Source organism: Ascidiella aspersa, chromosome 5, assembly GCF_963924565.1.
Source record: "Ascidiella aspersa chromosome 5, kaAscAspe10.2, whole genome shotgun sequence".
NCBI classification, from domain to species: Eukaryota; Metazoa; Chordata; class Ascidiacea; order Phlebobranchia; family Ascidiidae; genus Ascidiella; species Ascidiella aspersa.
The window spans coordinates 4,111,542-4,127,985 of NC_139451.1; the positions used below are offsets into that span (position 1 = coordinate 4,111,542).

A 16,444-nucleotide genomic window follows, 5' to 3' on the forward strand; every position below is an offset into this window, starting at 1 on the left:
AACCACTCGGCATCCTTTTTTGAGAAGTAAAACTGTTTTTAAACATTTGTTTTAAGAGTAATTGTAATTATTTAAAAAATATCGCCATATAAAAAGAGAACCACAAAAAGGATGCAAACTGCATAAATTTACCAAGTACACAAAACCTTTAACAATAAACGACAAACTTTTTCTTTATGTGACCAACCTGCCTCTGCAAATACTATCCTCACAATAAACACGGTAAAGTCAAATGCGAATATCTTATGCATTTATTCTCCGTTTGTAAGACGTCAACAACATCTTAAAATAACAATGCTCCAAGATTCCTTCGAAAATTATTATCGAAGAATGATGTTCATTGTGACGTCACACGGAAGAACACCTGTTGTTCCTGTCGCGTTTTGCTTCGCGCGCAAGCAAGCGTCTTTTATTTACTTGGTAGAAATGTTGCAATATCAGTGACGTAAATTAATCATTGTAGGCTTATGGAAAAGGTCGAGAAGGTTCGTCTCGGCACGAAATTACAAAGAAAATCCATTAATAATAAACAGGGCTGCGGAGTCGGAGTTGGGCTTATATAATAAAACTTTTTTTTTGTTAACTGCGCAATATATGAAGGTCTTTTTAAATATCTTAGAACCCTTGATCCGGAAATGCAGTTTGTTTGTTCGAATTGGTTTAAGTTTTCGAGATGTACTTAAAAGTTTGGCGAAATATTATGCAATTGATTTACCCAGGTAAAATTTAGGCTTAAAATTCCTCCGCAAACCTTACGATCCTCGCGAGAAATTTCGTTTTTTTTTATAGAAACTAACATTGTTGTTAACAAGTCATTTCGAAAAGTCCCAGTCAAGTCATTAACATACAAACAAAACGTAAAACCTGCCTCTGCAAATATCCCCCTCACAATAAACACGGTAAAGTCAAATGCGAATATCTTATATGTATTTATTCTGCGTTGGTAAGACGTCAACAACATCTTAAAATAACAATGCTCCAAGATTCCTTCAAAAAATTATCGAAGAAGGATGTTCATCGTAACGTCACACGGAAGTACACCTGTTGTTCCTGTGGCGTTTTTCGTCGCGCGCAAGCAAGCGTCTTTTATTATCTTTTACAGCTCGGGCTTATGGAAAAGGTCGAGGAAGTTCGTCTCGGCACGAAATTATAAAGTAAATCAATAAGAAACACGTAAAACAGAAAAAGATAATACACGTAATTTGCCGGAAGCAAGTAGATTGCGTTCAAACGTAGGAAGCATTGTTCACAGGTTTGACATTAAACTGTTTTTTAATTTTTTGATGTTGGTATTTTAGTTTTTTGCCATCTGGAATAAAACTTTAACAAGGAAATTATTTAATTTTTATCGAACCTGTTTCCCAATACTCACAAAAAGACACACACACGCACCTTCATATTGGGCAAAAAGTAATCGCCATGCTATACCAATGACGTCATAACTATGCCCGATACACTGTTAAAAGCAAAGGCGCTGGTCTTCCCTAATCTGTTCGATGCTAAGTGTGTCTGAAATCGGTAAACTTAATTCTGCCCCACAATCTGAATAACACCTTACAGCAGGGGTGGGCAACGTGAGGCCCGCAGGCCGCATCCATTTTTTTGTGCGGCCCTTCACCTTCTTCGATCTAGTTTTCCCTAAATAAGGCTATGGGGGTGCAACATGTTGGGACTTTTGCTCTATCAGTTTCCTGTTTGAAGTGCGATGTAACCCATAGGCTAAACTACACCAATGCAGTTGAACTCGAATGTTAAGCATTTATTACAAAACAAGATTATTTCTAAAGTTTTACTTGTGTCACATTGTTATGATTAAGAATTGTTTTGCAACAATTACACTTGTCTAGTACGGTCAGGGTGTAACAGGCTTTTGCCACGCATATTGACTGAAATGTTTAACAGCTGGTTTTGAATTAAGGCTGTTAATTAAATTGTACTGAGCCGATCCGTACGAGAAATGCGTCAATGGAATTGTAGGAAAGGTTTTTTCCGAATCAACAAGTAGACAGCTGACAAAACTGCAGTAGTTGCAGCCTAGTAGCTCATTAATTTTTCTAGTAAAAGCTGAAAATGTGAATTAGTGATTATTTGATGTGCGGCCCTCCTGGAAGCATTACGTTCCCTAACTGGCCCTTGTGTTAAAAAGGTTGCCCACCCCTGCCTTACAGCCTGCGTGAGAGCGGCATTAATGGAATAGCTTGTTTGTTTTTATGATTGAGCTGCAAATGTGGCGAATTTAATATGATATTTAGGGTTAAACGCCACAAACCTGTTTGAAATTTAAATTGCTTACTGTTTAAACTGCATTAAGAAACTCTGCCTAAATTTTTCGTGGTTAAACTTTTTTACTGCAAAAAGTTTAAATCTTACTTGGAACATTGCACACGTTTGGTAACAATTAATTTCATAACATGTGATGTGATTTTTGCGTTTACGTGTAGCCTACTGTAAAACATCAAAGGCGCTGGTATTATTAGGGATAAAAAATCCTTTAGTTTTAAGAAGTTTAAATCAATTTTTATTTTACGATTTTTTAAAGAATATATCCTACCGATGTTAAAAATACCTATGTTAATTTAGTATCGGATCGGCACCGATAACACCCTAGTATCGGCCAAGTACCGATACGACCACTTGGCAACGGAATTTTACCGATCCGATATTATCGGACATATTTAATCTATACTCTTATAAGGTATCAATCCAAGATTGTCAGATTTTATGCTTTTTTTCGATACTGTTTACATATTACTAACGGCTCCGACACCAACCTATAGTATCGGACGAGTATCGATACTTTCAACCGATAATATATCAGATCAATTTTTATACTAACATTTTCGCGTACATGACGCGACCAGGGAACAGCGTTCACTCTGTCTAAACGGCCATGTAAACTGACGGCTAAAATTTGCTAGAAAAGACCCCTTTTAGGTTGACCCTGAGGAAAGGCTAATTCTATTCAACTGTTTCATGTAAATGATTTTAATTCGCATGCCTGTTATTTTAACTGTTCTATACACCTCGTTTCTAACCAATTTGCCTTCCTATATTTTCGCTGCAAAATGTAACAAGATCCTATCATTAGTATCGACAATTAACAAGACACTGTATACTCATAACGTGTAATCGAGTGTATTTCCATTCCCGTGTAAGCTACTAATGTAAGTCTTGGTTAAACAGAAGGTTACAGACAACAAGATCCTTAAGTTTCATCTTGGTCACTATCCGAATTTGCAGATTCGGGTTGGGGAGGGGTAACCGCGTCTGGATTCCGGTTTCCGATCTTGGAATGAGACGAAATAGTAGAAGCCGTTCCGATGTCAAACTCAGAGATTCTTGCAAAATAAGGGCATAATTAAAATGGAAGTGGCTATTTGACCGGATCGTTTTTTTTCGCTTGACACTAATATGTGATTATTCATTGATTTGGTTTAGGGTTGGAGTTGGTGTTTAGGTGGTGGTAGTATTAGATTTAATTTCCCTAGTTTTGTATAATTTCAAAGATTTTCTCGGAAATCGATTTAAATTACTTTGTAAGCCGGGTGAATAGCCTCGGGAGGTGCCTAATTATAGACTTTTAGATCGGATCTCTCTTTTACACTTGCACCAAAACGTGAATATTTATCGATTTGGATACTTTGCTAGCCGGGTAAATAGTCTCAGAAGGTGCCTATAGGTTATTTAAACGAATCGCTCTTTAACGCTTGCACCAATACGTAATTATTTATTGATTTGGGATAGAATTGGGGTTCGCGTTTAGGTTTGGGAGGTGGTATTATTAAATTTAATTTTACATTGGTTGCTATAGTGGCTCAATGTTGTAATATTAAAACAAGAGCAAGAACTGTATTACAACTTAGAAAGTGCAAGTAATATTCACTAAGTCGAAGGTTTTGAAACGTGGCGCGCTGCCCATTACAATGCACGTTTCTTGCGTCGATTGACTTGTGACCAAAGCGACCGATTTCTGCTATATTTCTGTTCAACCCGGCGCCATTCTAATCCAACCGGCTAAATGCCAGCGGCTTGAAATTGAATCACCGCGATACGTTGTCGTGTGTCACGAGATTTCTGAATATATACCCAACGAGCAATAGCAACTGAGTGAAGCGATTCGGTCTAAAGTTCAGAAGTTAAGGTATATTTAATGACCTGCTCCTTGGAGCTGTAACAAGGAACGTGTAAGACACTAAGGCAGCCGCCTGTCCTTGCCATAAGGGCCAACGCCTTATTTACCCCCAGCAACCCAAATTATGAACCCGTAACATCGCGTACCTTTCTTCTTCTCCACTAAGAACCTTCTGGTAAATGCTTATTTCCTGTTCCAGGCTCAAGTTAAGACTGTTGAGCCGCTGATAGTCGATGAGATATTTTCCGAGGTCCTGCAAGCATAGATGGAACATTTAAAACCAAGAAAAATCTCTAAAATAATATTAACGTTTAAAAATTCTGCCGTGTTTTTATTGAACTTCATTTACTTCATTGAGAGTTTTAGACCAGTGGTTATTTAACTGTGCTACATCTGTAGCACAATAGTGGTACGCAAATGTCTTTAAGGTCATGTACATAGTTTGAATCCATTAACTCAAGTGTGTTAATATTATGGCTATAATAAGAATATTATCTATATTTGCACACTAAATTAACGTCGACATCTAATCCAAAATTAGTGGACGTCCTTAGCTGTAAGTTAGATATAGTTATAGTTGGGTGCAGGTAACGTCACAAATGAAACACATCAAGTCGAACTACTATTTTTTAGTTAATGTCACAATTAAACCTGCTTGTCAGTCCAGTTCCTCGCTGATTTGGACAATAATTAGACCTACAACATTATTTGTCGGGTAATTCCACAACTAAAGAACAGTGTCTGAATCTTAACCTACTTTGTCGAGTCCAGTTATTGGTTAATGCGGACAAGTAAACACTGCTTTCTCTGCCCATTTACCTGTTTTGTCGAGTCCAGTTCTTGATTAATTTGGACAATTAACGCCTGATTAGATTCATCCTCTCTGGCAAGTCTCTCATTCAGCTCTTCAATGGTTCGCTCGTGTCGGTCAACCTTTGCAAAATACATTACAATGAAAAATGTATCCTTATAAGTTCAGTGTTATGAACAAGTCATTTTGAAATTACTTAAGTTCCAGTCAAGACATTTGTAAAACAACAAGTCAAGTCTGTTTGACTAAATACTAAGTCAAGTCCCAGTCAAGTCAAGTCATTTTTAGAGAAAGTCAATTCCAAATTAGGTCCTTGTCATAAAAATTAAACGTTAAGGTACTAAAATTGGTAAATTCGTTCGGTTATTATGAGTAATAATGTGACTAAAAAACAACAAAAACGCAACATATAGCAAAGCAAATTGTTTTTTACCCAATTTTATAAAAAAAATTGCTCAATAAAAACATTTATTTCAATCCAATCATTTGCTCAAAAGACTTTAGTCAAGTAAAGTCTTTAAAAATGAGTGAATTAAGTGCATTTAAGTCAAGTCATTGACTTAAGTCATACAACACTGTATCAATATTGCCCAACATTAAGCCACTGCGTTGCCCAATATGCCGTCATAATGCGTCGTTCAGTATTGTGATAACTGAAGCCAATGACTGACTAAAAATACGAAAAACACGAAATAAAAATGACTTCACTTAAGTGTTTAGGTAAAAACGACTTGACTTGGCTTAAGTATTTTGGACAATTGACTTGGCTTGATATAAAGTGTACTAATTCAAACAAAAAATATCCACTAAAACAACATCTTAGGTATATGTCAAGTCAATAGGCAAAAAGAATTAATCCAATTAAGTTGTATTACCGAAAAAAATTAGACCAAGTCAAGTCGTTTGAGAACGGTGACTTAAGAACACTTATGTCAAGTCAAAGACTTAAGTCATCACAACACTGGCATTATCTGTTATAAAAGCCTTATAGGTAAGGTAGCAAAGTTCCCAGGGTCGAGTGTTCGATTCCTACCTGAAGCTTTAGATTCTCGATTTCCACTTCGAGTTGTCTAAATGCCCTTTTCTTCTCAATGATTTCCACGCGAAGATTTCGCGAATCTTCCAGCGAGTTTTTCCATTGTTTCGTCAGACCTTCAACCTGTGGTGCACCGGATTAAAAAGGTTTGAATTTATTGTCAACTAGGGACCAACAAAAACAGATGCAAATCATGATTATCAAGTAAGAAGGGGAAAGTGCAAAATAACAAAGGAAAAATAACGAACGCACAAGTTTAAGGTTATTTAGTGGAATATGTTTAATTTAACCGTCAACAATTAAGCACGCCGTTTCAACTTTACAGTTACACTGATGTAACATTATATATTTTTTTGTTTTTCTTAAATATGAAAGTTTGAGAACATCTCAATCTTTCCAAGACTATATTTCCCCCCTTACTTGAACTACTTAAATGCAAGCGTTTTTCGTTTGTATGTAACTTTGTGACTTCATGTTTCGACTTAACTTAAATTTATGTCATCTCTAAAAAACTTGTCATGTCCCCAGCAGAGTTGGATAATTTGTAATTGTAATTGATGTAATTATTAAAAGTTTTTGATGTAATTGTAAGGTAATTGAGGCATTTTCTATTTGTGTAATTCTAATTGTAATTGTAATTTGCTAAAATTTTGACTCAATATATTAATATTGAGAAAATTGAAGTTTTAATGCCGAAATTGTTATTGATGTAATTATTAAAAGTTTTTAATGTAATTGTAAGGTAATTGAGGCATTTTCTATTTGTGTAATTCTTATTGTAATTGTAATTTGCTAAAACTTTGGCCCAATATATTAATATTGAGATAATTGAAGTTTTAATGTCGAAAATTATAATTGATGTAATTAATTGCAGTTTTTAATGTAATTGTAATGTAATTGAAACATTAAAAGGAGTAATTATAATTGAACTGATATGATGTAATTGATCCATCTCTGGATCCCATTCCCAAACAAAAAAATCCCCACCCGCAAACAATATTGAAGTTTTAATGCCAAAAAATGTAATTGATTTAATTAATCACACTTTTAAAAGTAGTTGTAATGTAATTGAAACAATAAAGTGAGTAATTGTATTTGAACTGAATTGGTGTTATTGATCCAAATCTGGTCCCCAACCCCAAACAAAAATCCCTTAGCTCAAACATCTTGTTTTAATAAGTTACTGCTACCTTTTCCTTGTAAAACGCATCCAGGTCGGCCAGCGACTTGCTATTGAAGTCGTCGTATTGTTTGCGAACACTTAAAATTGCATCATTCAAATCCGGGACAATCGAACCTTCGGAAGCCATGAGCAATGGCGCATCTAGTGGCTGAATCTGTTCCTGCAGATTCTCCATTTCCTGAAAGATTATTGAGGAAGGTAATTAATAGGTTATGCATAGTTTTGAAGCTTAAAATTTGGACGCTTCCAAACAGTCACGAGAGCTAGCTGGTCATCCAAGTCGCAAAGCTACGTCATAGCGTGACGTCAGCGTAATAATTAAATTGGAACTTAATAATGCTGTTGTCTTGAATTTTCTTTAAGACATGGCTCATATAATTTAAGTTTTAATGGGCTTATTATTTTTGCTATTTGTCTAATGTTTTATTTGCTTACAAAAAGTTAAGTCAAGAGCAGCGGGTCGCAAAACCTTGTCTGCGTTATGCTTACGTTAGTATTTGATGGCTGCTAAAAATGGTAGAGAAACTCTGCTTAGGCCAGCGGTTCTCTACCGGCCATTATAACATTTAAAGGTGAGTAACATACCAATTTAAAAAAGTTATATTTTTTAAATAATTTAGTTTCATTTCTGTCACTATGCCTAATTTTACAGGAAGAAATGGCTTGGGAGGAATTAAAAAGGAATGTAAATTTAGTGTTCAGCAGCAAGTATCTTCCTAATGCACGGTTGAATAAATATAATCTCTTTTGAAACATGTTCTACTATTTTTTTTTTTCGAAACCTATTTTACAGTTTTTTCTTTCATAAAAATGTAGTGGGCCACGAGTTTTTGTGCAAGGGAAGCGGGCCACGAAAGAAAAAGGTTGAGATCCACTGGCTTAGACAAAATCAAGTTCACTTACAGTTGCATGCACTTGCTTCTCAAGTTTCATTGCGTCCTGCAAACTTTCAATCCTACTCTCATAACGTCGTCGGTCAATGGCGGCATCTTCCATGTCCTAAGTTTAAAGTACGACTTAAACTCCATTTAAAGGTTTTAAAGGAATTACGACTTAAACAAGTAGGACTTATACTCCATTTATTTAAAGGATGAGTATATAGATTAACTACTTATTTTTGTACAGTAATGACTATGTGAGAAGGCTTTCAATAGGCGAGACCCTAACATCGTATATAAAGCTTAAATCATTCATACCGTAAGTTTAAGTCCTGCTTTAAACTTTATTTTAGGGATGAGTATGTAATAGTAAAATTGTACAGTCAAGACTAAGCGATAAGCGAGAATGTTTCCAGTAAACGAGACACTGACATCATATCTGAAGCTTAAAATCGTGCACATGTCCTAAGTATAACGTACGTCTTCAACCCCATTTAAAGAATGAGTATATACTACTAAATTGAAGTAAAGACTAAGGCTTTGAATAGTCCAGACACTAATATTGTATATAAAACTAAACTGGCACATACTAATCTCCTCAGTTTAAAGTACAATATTTACTACAAGCCCTATGCTTCGGAGGAGTTTAAACATTCTAAAAGGGAATATTTAGACGAGGTAATAATGTACACTATGCAGTCAATATTACAACATTTAAGCGTTCATTCAACACCCTAAATTCATTTTTTAAACAATTTTTAAGATGAAAATATATACTATTATTAATAAGAAAGGAAAGTCTATCACCTGTGGGATAAATGCAGTCAATATTACCAACGCTACAACCAAAATACACATTTCTAAGTTTAACAAAGAATTTTGTTGATGATTTTTTAGGTAAGCTACAAGCAAAACCTTTGAACAGCCAGTATAGACAACATAATGAACGTAAATAAGTTATGCGTTGATATAGTATAACTTTTATATAATTTTTATTATGAGGACACCATACTATAGAAGTGTTTTAAATTAAAGTAAGTATACTCCAGGCTGGAAAAGATAAAAGAAGTATTTTTTAAGTAAAATTAGCCACATTAAAACTTATCGACAGTTCGAGTCCTGGTTGCTCAGTAAAAGTGAAGTTTTGCTAAAAAACAAACAAATCAAACTATTAACGCCTGGAAGAATTGATTTTGTAAACGGAAACTGAGCTATATTAAGTGTTAATATCGTATTTTCTAAAAAAATACATTTCAAATTGGAAAAAATTGTTTGCAAAAAAATACTTGTTTTATCTTTTCGAGCTGGAGTATACTTACTTTAATTTAAAGCACTTCTGCAGTATATTTTTGTAAGTAAATGAGTCCTGGTAAACTAATAAAATTGAACCTTTTGCTAAAAACAAACAAATCAAACCTTTCGCAAGTTGGCCACTTCCAAATCCAACGAGGCCGCACGTTTAACTTCAAGCGACATCCTGGTTAATTAAATAAAATCTCACAGGGAAGTGTTAAGCTGTGCTTCCCAACCTTTTTCAGTTCGCGACCCATTTTTTTTGTGCGACCCACAATGAGATATGAGTATGTCCAAATGAAAAACAAATTAATGAGAAAAGAAACATGCAATTTAGGCTACTAATAGAAATAGTGCGAAACTTGAGCTTGCATATTGGATTGTTACGCATTTGTTACATTGTTGCATAAATGCTACGTAATGATAACGCAATAATTTCACCGATTTAATAGAAAACTGTAGCATTTAGAAATGCTTCGCGATCCACCTGAAATAGCTTTGTGACCCATCAATGGGTCGCGACCCACTGGTTGGAAAGCACTGTTGTAAACAATTAATTTGCAAACAAGTCAAAGTTAGGTCTGTAACAAGTCAAGTCCCAGTCCAAGTCATCGTTGCTCAAGTCAAGGTCCAGTCAAGTTATAATACGAGCACGTCAACTTCAATAAAATGTTTGCAACAGAATTGTCCAGCAAATCATTCTATGTTTTAAGATGCTACAAATAAACAGTGGCCTATACTGAAAATAAGTTCTTTTGGATTTATTACTTTGTCGAACGTTTTGGCTATTAATCCAGGAAGCCCTCATTATTTACTTTGCGTGTTGTTCGGCGTGGTGTTGTTACATTCCCTGATGAAGTTATCCTGGATAGGTAGCCGAAAAGTCGGATTAACAAATAAATACCAGAGAAGAACCTTTTTTCAGTATATGCTATGCTGGTATCAACAGCATATTTACAAGAAGTGACATCAGTATTACATTTACATGAAGATATACAGCCTGTTCCTGTAAGAAAATATATATGTCTGTCCAGCTAAACTACTGTGCAAGCGGTTTGCTGAAAATTCGAGATTTCAGTGTTTATTAACCCCGCGGCTAACTTGGGAGGTTGTTTGGTTCTGTTTTCTATCGTCATATGGTGAGATTTATTGAAATTGGCTCTAAGCAATATTTTTCCAAATTATCAGAAATTTGCGGAAGCAATACGATTAAGACATGGATCATATGAATTAAATCCGAACGCATGCATAGTATCGTCGTATTTATGTTTTGTTTACTTGAGGCTCTCAAAATTTTAGTTAAAAAAATTGGGCTCGCCAAAGCTTTGCTGTACTACTTTTGTGTCGCCACCAAAAATGTTTTGGAAACACTGATTTGTACGAACAATGTGCATAAGTTTCATTGACAACAGAAATACTTTGGGTTGTTAGGTTGGAGGTTGTGGTAAGGCGAAACAAGATAAAAGAAGTGGGTAATATTTAAAAGGTAAAGATTTAGAAATACTTTTCTTCGAGTTCCTTGTACTGATGCATGCGGTTGTCGAGGTCTATCTCCAACTTGGTGTTGTGACCTTCCACCAACTCAACCTTACTTCTGAGACGCTAAAAATACATAAAAATATAAAATGCCAGTGTTGTAATAACTCAAGCCAATGACCTGAATTAAATGCACTTAAGTCATTGATTTCAAATCAGATGACTTGATGAACTTAAGTCACTGTTTTCAAATGACTTGACCTAAGTCCTTTGGGCGAAATGAATTTACTTGACTTGAGTCGCTTGAACAAATGACCGGGTTGTAATAAAGTGTTTTTATTAAGCTCTTTTTTATTACACCTTTACAATTTACAGTTTGGCGCCTGGTCGGTTTCGAAATTTGGTACCGCGAATGCGCACATAAGACTCGGGGCTCAGTATGTCTTACGCAGTCTTACTCTAATCCCGAGAATACTGAGTCGGACTTCCGGCCCTGATTACAAGCAGTGGTGGGATTCAGCCGGTTCGCACCGGTTCTATAGAATCGTCCCACGAAGTTTCATGAGATCAGCGAACCGTTTAGTATTACTGGTTACTGTCAATGGATTTTTGAGATTCTAGTAGATTACGTGTTTTTTGTTTTGTTAAGGTGCAATGGTCAAGTTCGCACGTATCAGTTTTACATTGTGTTAACTCTTATAATTTTAGTCATTTTTCTTTTGTGATTGTTTGTCTGAAAAATGAATTGTTGCGTCATAGGTATACAAGTGATTAGACGACTGCTGCTTTTTGGTGTGACTGTTAGCAGTTGCTATGGGATCAGTAATGGGATATTTGCCGTATATTTAAAAAAATATTTAGTTTATTTGCCGAAAGTAACAGATCCGGTTGAAAAATATGACTTTTGTGATAGAACCGGCTGACAATAAATTTCGATCCCACCACTGGTTACAAGTTGCAAAGTCAAAGCTTTGAGCACACCTTGAAAATTATCCCGTTTGTTATTCAAATTTTAGACAAGAAATAATGAAAAATTACAATCTTACTGCCACTGAAATTCCTACTCAACACAATCTTAATTCGTAGTAGTAATTTCAAAACCCATAGAGATGTAGGTATATTTTGTGAACGTTTTGAATAAATCTTTCCGTAATGGCTGAAGGTTGTACTTAGACGTAGAAAGAATATCAAAGCCCATACCGAAGTAGGTAGCATTTTGTGAACGTTTTGAATAAATTCTAAGATGATGGATGGAGGTTGCAGTAAGACGTAGTAAGAATATCTAAGCCCATACAGAAGTAGACATCATTTGTATTAAATAATGAACAAGAAGTAGGTAGCTCTATATTCAAAGATATTCGAAACGTTACAAATTCATGGGCTTTGATATTCTTACTACCGTCTTAAAACAACCTTCAACGAGTATGCTACAATCTTAATTCGTCAATAACGTGAGTTATATACATACAGACTAGTATTGGATCAATTACATTAGATCAGTTTAACTACAATTACTCCCTTAAGTGTTTCAATTACACTAAAAACTGTATTTAATTACATCAATTACAATTTTTGGCATTGAAACTTCATTTTTTTTAAATATCAATGTATTGGGCCAAAATTTAGCAAATTACACTTACAATTAGGATTGCACAAAAAGAAATGCCTTAATTACGATTACGGTAGAATTACAATTAAAAAAATAGAATTAATTACTTTAATTAAATTACAATTACATTAAAACCTGTAATTAATTACTTCAATTACATTGCAAATTACAATTGATCCAACTCTGAAATACAGACAAACCTTGAGTTCAGCTTTGTACACGGCCAAGTAATCGTCATCGTCGTCTTCGTTGTTTTGTTTCAGCGACTGAAGACGCGCGTTTTCGGCGGTCAAGGACTTATTTGCCAGTTCAAGGTCATGCACCCGGTCGACGTAATTCACCAGGCGGTTGTTGAGCTTCACCATTTTGTCCTTTTCGGCTTCCTTGTTCTGTTCGGTTTCTCTGTAAAAAAAATGCCGCCCAAAAATACAGCCAATTGTCAAAAAGTTAATTTTGTTATACAGCCAATTGTCATTGTTTATAGTCACAACACGCGAGTCGCATTAAAAAATCAGAAATGACAAAAAACATCGATAAGGTTTTGCCCTTATTGTTTACTGAAGGAAAACAACAAGTAGCCCGTAGCCAATAGTTTAAATTTAATTTTAATCATAATGGTTGCAGGCAGTGGCGTAGCCAGCCGAAAATTTTTGGGGGGGCCAAAAAATTTGGACTTTTTTGTTTAGCTTTTGTCATTGTATTAACTGCCGTGACGAACACAAAAACAATGCTAGTAAAACCTTTAGAGCATCAACTGACTGAGTGTTAAACGCAATACTCAAAACCATTTAAAGAGCAAAAACTGTCTAAAAGTAGTAAAACTACCTTAATGTATAGTAAACGTAATATTAACTACATCGTTTGTGACGTAACAATGCATGACAATTAAAGGTGTTGTATGCCAGTGATCGACTTTTGTGGTGCTGCTCATAAATGCTAAAAAACAAATTATTAAGAGTAAAATTTTTGTAAATTTTGAGGGGCCATGGCCCCTCAGGCCCCCCTGGCTACGCCTATGGTTGCAGGTTGTAATAACACGTAAATAGGAATATAACAGCCCATACAGAATTAGGTAGCATTTTGTAAACGTTTGCATCAAAGTTAAATAAATGACTGGATGTTGTACTCAGACACAGTAGAAATATCAAAGCCCATGCTGAAGTATAGGTAGCATTTTGAACGTTTCAAGTATCTCTTTATATATATATTTATATGGTTTAAATATCTCTAAATTTTATTTTCAACGAAGTCATAAATTTACTAGTTTGTCAAAACAGTGCTATATTCACTTTCTTTTAAAACGAATCCCACTTTGTATATTAGGTATGTGTAATACAGATTTATTTCGAATCCTTTTTTTACACTTATGTGTTTTTAAAATGACCTGTTAGTACACTGCAGTTTATATACTTACGTTGAAACAGAAACATAGTCCACTGGATCCGAAACGCTGTAGAAGTGAGACCTGTAGGCAGACGGTCGAAACATGGTAAAAAAATCTGGCAATAACAACTTTTATAACTGTACAGTCCCTGCCAAGGTGCTGTTAGAATACGTGCAATGTTACGCCCTGCTCACATCCAACAATCATGGCCTACATTCGAATTGCGCTTCTTTCTTTTTGCTGAACGTGTGAAACAGTTTAAACGGAAGTTGAGAACAAACCATCAGTCAATGTTCGTACAAAGCTTGGTTGTGGCCCTTTTTGGTGTTATTTATATAAATTTGTAAACCTATAACAAAAAACTTATTACTAAACCGGTGCCGGTATATTGAGTTTTGTAATTTTTAATTGAGTTATAGCTCATGTTTGGACGAGTCTACAAATTAAATTGTTTTTAAATCAATTGAAGATAACTTGCTCTAATAAAAACTTCTTGACTTTGAATTGAAAAGCAGATGACTTGAAATGGGACTTAATTGACTTAATATTAAAAAAGATACTCAAGTTGGGCTTGAGTTTTTTTACTTAGGCTTGACTAGGACTGTTGCTGAACGTGCGAAACAGTTAAAACGGAAGTTAAGAACAAGCCAGTCGTATTTTGTGCAACGCTCAGTTTTTTGTTTGTTTTTGTTGTTGTTTTGTTTTTTTGGTGTTATTTTTATAAATTTGCAAACGTGAAACACTAAACCTGTATATGTTTATTTTTTTATTTTTTTTAGTTCAATTGTTGCTTGTCATCAGACATGTTTACCAATTTTAATGTTTTATTGTGTTATTTTTAAATCAAGTAGGCCTACTTGACATGGAGATGGCTTGCTCTATTAATAACGTGACTGGGACGTGACTTAAGATTTAACAAAATGCTCAAGTTGGGCTTGAGTTATTTTACTTCCAGGACTTTTGCCGCTTAACTAGGACTTTTGCCGAACGTGTGAAACAGTTGAAACGGAAGTTAAGAACAAGCCAGTGGTATTTCGCGCAACGCTTATTTCATGGCTATATTTTGACTTCCGTACCGGTGTGATATCATCAGTTGTATTTTGAAAACGACAGGAATATATTTATTTAAATAGAATATGATAGATTGACAGCTGTGCCCTACAATTTACACGAAGATAAAAAGTTTTTTTTTAACCTGTTTCAAAACTTGTAAAAAAGTTTTAAACAGTAATGTTATTGTAATAGTGTACAGTAGCATTAAAACTATAGAAATAACTGAACGTTTCTTTGCGGTTGTTAAATCACTTTGCCAAGTAAGAATAATTTAACATAGCCCAGTGCTTTTCAACGTTTAAAAGAACCGTTCGCACTTTGTTATTTTGTAAATTTTCTACCGCACGAATCAAGCACAGTAAGTTTGCAACCTTTAGTCTTCCTATTTATAAAACATTAATGAAAGGATTTGTGTAAAACACCTGTAATGCATAAGTGGGCGCACCAGTTTATTGGTGTACTGTATTACACCTAATGAAAAATAATAATATGCACCATTTTTATCCGCACGACGTTAGTCATCCGCGTTACAATTTTTTTAGTCACACAAGTGCGTACTATCCCACGGATTGAAAGGCACTGACATAGCCTATAGATCAGACCTGGGCAACATAGGCTATGGGTTGGACATGTTGCCCTAAGATAAAATAGGTCATTAATGGAATATTAATGGAAATGTATGTCGGATGAAAAACTCAGTTTGGTATCGAAAGGATTTTAAACTAACTGACATTTTCATAAGCTCACTATACAATACATTTTGAAAAATATGTTGTTATATTCCTGTTATAAGATTAAATTATTTGAGATCAATGCAAAATTTGTTTTCCAGTCTGTGATCTTTTTAACTTAACAGTTATTTAAGAGAAAAGTTTGGTGTAAAGCAGGGATGTCCAACCCGTGGCCCGCCAAGCAGATGTGGGGCACGAGATTAGTTTATGGTTGAAGCTTCTGACTCTCGTTTTAAGGTTGCTTGAAGGTTGCATGCGTATAACTCGTTAGCCAACCACAATACCTCTGGTGATTATTAATTGTATTATCTAATAAGCGAAACACCCAGTTGAAACTATAGAAGGCGGACAATCAACACTGTTAACAACACAGCGCTGTGAACAGCACAGCGCTGTCAACCGCACAACACGTTAACTGAGAAGAGGTCCTGTTTACAAGCGGATAGCAGCCTTAACTAGCCACAGACAATCGAACTGCTGACCGCCGAGATAATCGCGGAACAGCACATTTAGCATTTACACTTTGGTGCGAGTAGACAATATAAATCTGGGGCATAAGCCGTTACAGCGTAAATTGCACAATCAACACAAAATCTCTTAGTCGGTCAATAGCCGTCCGCTACACAGTATAATCCGGCCCGCGGCTTATTTTCCTTAAAATATGTAGTCTAAGCGAATACAAGGGCAAGTTTCTACATGCTTGGTTTTATCGTAGGCAGTTTTTCCAGAGACGGATCTAGTCGTGACCTCGCCAAATTCGATATTTTGCCTGTTTTCGCGCGTAGCGCGAATCTCTTCTGTCTTCCTCGTATGTTTCATGCAATTTTTGAAAACTTTAAAGACAAATAGCGTCCTCTG

General features: G+C 35.3%; 1 protein-coding gene across 1 annotated transcript; it reads right to left on the reverse strand.

Moving 5' to 3' along the window:
* Nucleotides 1-3,205: 3,205 nt before the first annotated feature.
* LOC146141529 (vimentin-1/2-like) lies at nucleotides 3,206-13,906 on the reverse strand. Its single transcript, XM_083390169.1, has 10 exons — nucleotides 13,833-13,906; nucleotides 12,619-12,820; nucleotides 10,838-10,935; nucleotides 9,457-9,517; nucleotides 8,066-8,161; nucleotides 7,170-7,340; nucleotides 5,977-6,102; nucleotides 4,952-5,065; nucleotides 4,279-4,385; nucleotides 3,206-3,338 (listed from the first exon to the last, which is right to left on the reverse strand). Exons 1-10 carry the CDS (start codon nucleotides 13,904-13,906, stop codon nucleotides 3,206-3,208), a joined length of 1,182 nt encoding a protein of 393 aa, XP_083246295.1.
* Nucleotides 13,907-16,444: the final 2,538 nt, after the last annotated feature.

Excerpts from the sequence above, each read along its gene's own strand:
- LOC146141529 (XM_083390169.1), bottom strand. The coding sequence starts at position 13,906 with ATGTTTCGACCGTCTGCCTACAGGTCTCACTTCTACAGCGTTTCGGAT. Across the intron at positions 8,162-9,456 it reads AAGTGGCCAACTTGCGAAAG|GACATGGAAGATGCCGCCAT; the intron begins GTTTGATTTGTT and ends CTTTAAACTTAG. Across the intron at positions 5,066-5,976 it reads TCGAGAATCTAAAGCTTCAG|GTTGACCGACACGAGCGAAC; the intron begins GTAGGAATCGAA and ends TATTTTGCAAAG.